The sequence below is a fragment of the Volvox carteri genome (genome assembly GCF_000143455.1).
Source record: "Volvox carteri f. nagariensis unplaced genomic scaffold VOLCAscaffold_12, whole genome shotgun sequence".
NCBI classification, from domain to species: domain Eukaryota; kingdom Viridiplantae; phylum Chlorophyta; class Chlorophyceae; order Chlamydomonadales; family Volvocaceae; genus Volvox; species Volvox carteri.
This window is the reverse complement of record NW_003307555.1, coordinates 834,509-842,697: the sequence shown is the minus strand read 5'-3', so window position 1 is coordinate 842,697 and position 8,189 is coordinate 834,509. Positions and strand designations below refer to the sequence as shown.

At 52.2% G+C, this 8,189-nt stretch overlaps 1 protein-coding gene across 1 annotated transcript; it reads right to left on the bottom strand.

Moving 5' to 3' along the window:
• Positions 1-1,296: 1,296 nt before the first annotated feature.
• On the bottom strand, positions 1,297-7,699 carry VOLCADRAFT_104132 (uncharacterized protein; the record flags this gene model as incomplete). Its single annotated transcript, XM_002948906.1, has 11 exons — positions 1,297-2,055; positions 2,171-2,283; positions 2,869-3,067; positions 3,593-3,662; positions 4,038-4,330; positions 5,124-5,348; positions 5,705-5,800; positions 6,133-6,300; positions 6,888-7,028; positions 7,257-7,309; positions 7,669-7,699. 11 exons carry the CDS (start codon positions 7,697-7,699, stop codon positions 1,762-1,764), a joined length of 1,683 nt encoding a protein of 560 aa, XP_002948952.1. The 3' UTR covers positions 1,297-1,761.
• Between the last annotated feature and the right edge of the window lie 490 nt (positions 7,700-8,189).

Below are 8,189 nucleotides of genomic sequence, written 5' to 3'. Positions count from 1 at the left end.
AAGCTGTAATAGCTGGCCGCTGAAAAGGCCTCTCAAGATGCTGCTGGTGGAACGCCTTAGCGCGTATTTGTAGACGATATGTGTGCCGCACTGTGTACGGCAGCTACCACCAAGGTGGACAGGCCTGTCCGCCTCCCTAGGAAGCACCATGGGACCCGGGAATGAAAAAGATCTTCTAGAAGGCTATAGCTAGGACTAGGAAAAGAAGGAGGCCGAGCGCGTTGTCTCAGACTCGGAAATAGGTTAAAAGAGATAACGAGTTAAAATGCCCAAGGCAGGAAAGGAGGAAAAGGGGATTAGAGCGTGGCAGCAAAAGTACGAAGGAAAAATATGCCGAAACAACAAGGAGCTTCACCGCTTAGCTTCACCAATCACCGAACGCATGTGAAAAGCGGGCAATCAAGAAACACATACAGAAGGCAAGTAAACACAAACAAAATACTAGCTGCGTCGCATCCCCCTCGACGGACGACCCGCATACAGCAGCACCACTTCACACAGCTCCATACATTAGGACGGACCACCATAGCATAGCGTGATGAACATCTCAGTGGTAAGGAACTACCGGCAGGAATAATTCATACGCACAACGGAAATGCAAACACCTGCTACCTAAAGAAGAACAAGCGCCAAGGCAATGCAGCCACGTGATAGTGGAACGTGAGCACAGAGTGTTTCTGTATGCACACGTGACAGCACGCTGCTTTGCCACGGCGGTGGGATAAATGTGTATTCATGTGCGCCCGCGTGCCGCCGTCTGTGTCGCGACTGTGACGACCTCACGTATTTGCCGTCCCAGCCGCCGCCCAACCTTCATACACGCATATACTTAGGCATCAGCATCACCTATCCTGATACCTTGCCATTTGCCGCGATAACATCCAACTCGCCTGCCAGGCAGAGCGGCGGATACCTGAAGCACGAGAAAACTCAAGGAGTGCAGCATCGCACGGACCGAAAATTGCCGTTTTGGCATCATTATTGACCAGACCATCACCAAGTAGATGGCTTGAGTCGAGACGATATGAAGCCTCACCGTTTCGTAAGGACCGCTGCAGAACAGCTAGCAGCGGTTAGTGATTAGCAGATGTATGAAACTATTTTGGCCCGTTCTCCGCATCTCGCTCCGGATGGCCGCATGCACCGACCTTTAGCCTGAGTACATAGTTAAGGACGCGCACGCGTGCATGAAGAATACCATGCCTCGACATTACGTCGCGGTTAGGTGGGGTCACTCATCACAACCCTCGCATCCAGACAAAGTGCTCCAGATACGTTGCGCTGGAGTGATTAAATGGATAGATGCAGTCAACTCCCCTCCCTACCATGCTACTCCTAACATGCTTTCTATGTTTCTGGCTTGATATATGCAGGTACATAGCCAGTACCCCAAAAGGTTCTATTCTTAGCTGCAGGCCATGCTAGTTGTCATCACGCACGCAAATGCCCTCATCCTTTAAGCTTACTGATCTAAAGTAGTGATGTGCATACCCAACGTGCCAGGCACAAACGCTCCGGAGCAGGAATCACTCAGCAGCGCAATTAGCCGCTGACAACTGCCTACCTACCTAGCTAAATGACATCGAAGCGCGTTTATTTGGCACCCCGGTTGGATCAGCTGGCAGCGAATGGCATGACCGGGGCAACTCTGAACCGCAAATCATGGCAGCCGTAAGCAATTGACTGGGACGACTCTTTAGTTGGCAAGCCAACGCCGCAGCGGAAGATAATGTGGGAGGTAAACCAGCCACTGTATCGGTCCTAGTTACGTGCTTCATGCGCCGATGTCTTCGCCTGCTCCGCCTGTGTCGCTTGCTCCGCCTGCGGCGCCTGCTCCGCCTGTGTCGCTTGCTCCGCCTGCAGCGCCTGCTCCACCTGTGTCGCCTGCTCCGCCTGCGGCGCCTGCTCCGCCTGTGTCGCTTGCTCCGCCTGTATCGCTTGCTCCGCCTGTGTCGCTTGCTCCGCCTGTGTCGCCTGCTCCGCCCGTGTCGCTTGCTCCGCCTGTGTCGCTTGCTCCGCCTGTGTCGCCTGCTCCGCCTGTGTCGCCTGCTCCGCCTGGTGATACGCCTGATGACCCGCCTGCCCCATTTCCCTCACCACCTCCATTTCCTGTCACGCCTTCCCCATTGTTTCCGCTTGCTCCACCTGCCCCGCCGCCTGCCCCGCCCACTCCGTCTCCTGTCGCGCCGTCATCGCCATTTTCATCGACGATGAGCTTCTTGCACTCAGAAGCCTTAGTTGTGTAGCGGCAGATCTTGACATCCATTGTGGAGTTGATTAGGGCTGCACCGTGCGGGGACATCATATTAAGCATACATGCGTTGGTTAGCAGAACGGACAGAGCAGAACGGAATCTGGGACAGCCATGCGGGGGAGAGCGGGGATAAAAATTCTCTGTCCATGGCCTCGCATCAGCATATTTTGATTGCGCATGTCATGTATCGACATTTGATCCTTAAAAGACCCCAATGGCCCCGCGTTGACCTGCTCTGAAAAACGACCTCTGCCACAACGTCCATCCAAGCAGTAAACACCTGCAAATATCTCTTTTTCACCGCTCCTCTTCGCCTACAGCGCATTAATGCAGCGAGCGCATCCTGCCGCTTCCTGATGCTTCCGGCCAGCACGGCCAGCAGGCATACCTTCAATCGTTCCCCTCCTACCGGTCAGCATCTATCGTGCAGTTCGAGACGCAAATGTTCCAATATTCCTGGCAAGCTACCTGCTGGTTTCATGCAGGCCACGCTGCGCTTGCGCATCATTGCCCCCAAGCTGAATTGTAGGCAGGACAAGTTGCGGTGCTGCGGACCATCCCCAATGACATGTTCCTAGCACAAAACGCGGCCACTACAGGACACCCTAGCTCACCTCCCGTACGGATGAACAACTTGTAAGCTATCAGATCCATGGCGCTAAAAGGTGCGATGGTGCCGATAATTGAGACCTTGGGGTCACCCTTTGCCGCAAAGTTGTTGTCGATGTCCTTGTTGAGTTCGTGGACATTAATCTGCTTGGGGCCCACAAGAAGGCCGTTATTTGGGCTGTAGTAGCTGGCCGTCGAAAAGGCCTCTCAAGATGCCGTTGGAATAATGCGCTTGCGCGGGTACATGTTTGATGGTGTGTGCGGTACCGTACAGCAGTTACTAAGCGGGCCGTCTTCCCTTCAAGCCCCTATACCCTAGGCGGCCCCGTCATTTCACTCCTTGTAGAAACGGGGCAGGGACCGGGGCTTCACATGAGGTCCTCCCATGAACGGCTTCGTCGGTCCCCTGCCGTTAAAGACATGTGCTCCGAAATGGTTCAACCCATTTGCTGCCCGTCGCGTGCCGGACACCGACCCCAGGTGCAGCAACCCAACGGGCGCTTCAGACCAACCTGATTGACCACACACGCCTACTCGCTTATTCGGCTGGGCATGCAATTTTCCCGGTTTTTTTCCCGGCCCGCTGCTTCCCCATTCGTACGAGGTTGTTCCCCAAACCCCTTTTTTTGGACTCTGAAGCTGCTTAGTTGTGCAGGCGTAAGGCGCTTCTGGATGGATGGATTGAAAGCCAAATAAAGCTTCAGCAACCAACGAAGCTCGTCAACTCACTTTGCCGTCAAACTCGTCCTCCAGGTCGCGGTCTCCAGCATCCTTGACACGCAGAGCAAGGTAGACGTTTCTGCAAAGCGACACCCAGCAACAAATGTAATAGTCGTGATAAGGGCGGACTAGAGATTCCAGCCCGCCACACACGGGCCGGCAGCGCTCAGGAGTCGTTCACGCAAGCAGAGAGGGATATTTCTAACAAATCACACCGAAGCTACTATGTTACCCGCGGTAAGACTGGCATGTTGGTTGATGACATGGCTGGTGTGAGCTTTCCAGCTCACACTGCGCGCAACTGTGTATGTGTCACCAGATGAGTTCAGAGCGGCTGCTAGCAATACAGGCAACGGCATTTGTGCCATTGCCAGCGTATGCAGAACTATATATATATATATATATATATACGAGCACGCAAACGTTCCCAAGCAAGGTGACTTCTGCCTCTTACTTCTTGTACTTGGCCACCCAGTCTGGCTGGATCTTAATCATGTTCTTTTCCGGTCCGAGGTAGGTGGCAGGTAGCGTGTAGTTCTTGACGCTCCTCACGCGGAAATTAGTGGAGCTCAATTGACCCAACACTGACGCCCAACCCAAGCGCCACAGCTCCGGCGCGGAGGGGCAGCTGTTTCCAAAACCCATGGACGTGGAGTTGTCTTGGTACTCACTGCCATCGCGCCATCCGTGGTAAATGTTGAGATTGTGTAGGATCTCCTGGAGGACGGTGCCCTTGTTTTGCACGCCCTGGGGACGGGTAAACAGGGTACGGGCGTGGCTGACGGGGTGGGTGGTGGCCATTAACCCTATTCGTCCTGGCAGGAATGGCCCAACAGCATTCGGACAAAGCAAAGCAAAGCAAAGCAAAGCAAAGCAAAGCAAAGCAAAGCAAAGCAAAGCAAAGCAAAGCAAAGCAAAGCAAAGCAAAGCAAAGCAAAGCAAAGCAAAGCAAAGCAAAGCAAAGCAAAGCAAAGCAAAGCAAAGCAAAGCAAAGCAAAGCAAAGCAAAGCAAAGCAAAGCAAAGCAAAGCAAAGCAAAGCAAAGCAAAGCAAAGCAAAGCAAAGCAAAGCAAAGCAAGGCGTGCCAAATGAATGCCAACCAAATGAACGCCTGCGCTGGTCCTGCGTCGGATATACATTGGAGCGAATCTCATTTGCCAAGATGGTATATCCATAAGTGGATAATTCGCGGATGTGCTGTCAGCAGGAGGGCAGCCACTGGTCGGCAATTGGGTGAGGTGGAGGTGGGTTGGAGGCAAGCAGCAGCCCGTCCGAATCTGGTTGCTGCTGGTGCTCCAAATCGCAATGATGGTGGACCCTATTAGCCGTCTTTGCTTCGCCTGTTTTGCATTGCAACTTTTGGTGACAGTAGATGCAGTAGATGGAGTGCCGAAGATTAGCTGCTGGACTAAACCCTTAGGATCTAGATCTAGATTGCCGGCAAGAAAGCAAGGTGGCAAACCATGAGAAGAAGTGACAACAGGAAGGGGCGTATGCACTACACGACAGCATCATATACACCGTACATCTGCGTGTCGTACCTCATCATCGGGGGTATACCATGTCTGGGTCCCAGGCAACTCAGCCAGACCCACCCAACGGCAGGTGTTCTGGATTCCAAACGGCAACACATACGTATACCGTGTGTACGAGTCTACAAACGTCGAGCCGTACGTTTCAGAGGCCGAGCTCAGCGCGGTGGATGCGAGGGTGTCTGGGTCGCAGTTGTTCAGCACCTTTGTGCAATTTAACGGCGTGCTTATGACCTGCAACAAGATGTCAGCATCGCAGCAGAGTTAGGCTGGGCAGGGAAAGGTAAGCCATCCTGTAGTTAGTCAAAGACACCGCACGCGAGGTGTACGTAAATAAATTGGCCGATTAGGGCATCGTGGGGGACCAAAAGGCGGGCTTCATTCGGTATACATGACAAGCAACAAGCTAGCTCGTGCCGCACGTCGGCCAGGAACTTGTAGTAGGGCAACAGCAGCAGTAGCAAGGATAGCAGCAGCAGCTTGGTGCACGCGGCTTAGGGCCAAAAGCTTGTTGCAGGACGGTAAAGGGACAGTGATTGACGGCGCGGGGGCCTCACAGCCGGGGGAGGTTCGTCAAGGACCACACTCACCGTTATATTCTCGTACACCACTTGGCCATAGCTGCAGTTGCGAAGGAAATTGCCATAACCCAGCGGCTCGGTGTAAAGTGCCTGCAACTCGTCAACCTGTGGCCATCATGTATATTAAACACATATGTAAATAAAAAATATATAACATTATATAAAATATACATATATATTGTATATTACACAATGTGAGTGTGTGTAATAAAACATAAAATATAATAATACATATTACCGTGCCTGTGTATGAGTTATGTGCTTCTGGCGATTGTATTGACGACCTTACTACGTAGGTACGCAACATACACAACTTCAAGTAATAAATTATTACATAGGTTTCGATACCAAATGTACGTAGTAGCTGGCCGCCGAAAACGCCTTACTAGTACAACGTATCGTAGATGGAATAAAGAGCAAATGCAACAATTACTTACGTTCGCTCCCTGTTTGGCACCGCAGGCGGGGGAGGAGATGAACGAAAGCACCATGACTAGCAGCCGTAGCGACAAGCCCGAAGATTTCAATGGAGCGGCCGCGCGGGAGATATCCGCATTGGAAATTTTGGTACAGGTGGTGTTATCTTTCGCATCTCGTACACAGTCCTGGTCGCAGTTATACGTGGGACATTAGAGAAGGGGTGGAATATGGGAAGATGGTGGAGGTATATAGCGAGTCGACATTATTAACAATATCTATTATAAAAATGGGAAGTAAGGGTGAATGTGGGGAGAATGATACAGGCAGGATTGATGACTGCGAAGGATGGCCTAGCTGCATGAGGGGCCGTCTATGGGAGGCTACGAAAAGGTCCTGAGTGCGCTTGTGCCGAGAGCTTGTGCAAATGGAGCCACGTGCATGGGGTTGTGCACATAAGCGCTCTTGAATGAGCATGTGTTCATGCGTGCTTGGGCACCCACGATGTTTGCGTGGCTGTGAGTGTGCATCCGTAGGTGCGTGTGCGCGGGTATGTTTGTGCAATGTGTCAAGTTAACTGTGGATCATTCGCACTGGCCGAACCGCCACAACAAATTACCATGGCCTGGCCCCAACCTTCACACAGCTTTCCCGCGGGGCCGCTTTACTAGGCCCAACCCGCCCGATCCGCCCAATCCGCCCAACCCCCCCAATCCGCCCCTTAACTGGCAACAACATGCCGCAATAGTCCTTTTCAAGTAAAGATTGCACCTACCACTGTAATAATACTGCCTGGCGGAATGGGATCCCTTCCCGAATCCAGCGGTTGGCCCGGCAGCTTGTAGATGGCACCAGTTCCCAGCTGCTTTAGCGACCATAAGTCCCATACATGTGCATTCTTGTAAACCAGCCTGCCCTACAACATCACCATACATGGCATCTAATTACATGAAGTACGACACATTGGAACCACCGGTACGTGTATTTGCAGATTGAGGAACGGGACTGGCAGCCGGCAAGCGGTAATCGAGGACAGTCCGCTGATTAATGTTGGGTGCAAGTAAACCGTAAGTACTATGACACGTCGCGCGCCACGACTAATGGGAGTATGGGTACGTATGAAAAGCGGAACACGTGTGCGCACCTCTATCGTGATGGGCTGTGGAACAGGTCGGGCGGAATGTACCGTCAGCGGACCTGCAGGAGGGGTCGAGTTGGCAGGTAAGGCGGAAAGACGGGTGCTCGTAAGGGTAGGGGGGTGTAATAAGATGCTTACCGGGGCAAGCATATATGGGGGAAAGGAATGGGGGGGAGTTATGCGCTCGGTGACGCGCAACTCAGTCGGGAAGGCTTTAAATGTGTCGTGCAACATACAGACAACCAGCGCATATGTTGCAGATGGAGTCGACCTGTCCATGCGGGGTTGCTGCTGATGTCAGGTGGACTGGACATTATCCATTGCACAGGGGACACGGCCCTTTGTCTCAGAAGTGTCCGCACAGGCCTGACATTTCATACATGATACAAGCGTTAAAGTTCTGGAGGAAAAATCTTACCGGTCATCAGGGGCAGCACAACTACAGCCATCCATAGTCCCAAGCCTCTTGCAAAGGTGGGACGCAGCAATGTATATGGCATGGATCTTATGCCGCGCTTCATTAATCCCTTTGATTGCAGCTTGCCAAGGCGCGATTAGGTAGCTGCCCTGTGGCGCGCCACCCGTACAGGAACAAGCGCCCGTTGTAAGCCATCAGTGCGATGGTTGAAGGCTTGACATTTGAAGAAAAGAAAGCTACTTTCTTAATACATTATTTATATGTAACATGCGTAAGCTGCCACACAAGGAGGGCATGACTTATCTGAGCGTGCGACATATTCTTCCATTGGGAATTTTACCTTTGTCGTTTGCCTTGATTCGTTAAGGCTTGGTGTTCACTCTACGCACATGATGGATGAACCCTCGCAAAACACCCTTGCCTACCTACGTTACTCGATACCGCAAGTAACAGGCTGTAAGCTTAACAAGTTTGAGCAAAAGTTGAGCTTAAGGTATCGATCGCCAATGTGCAACCGAACT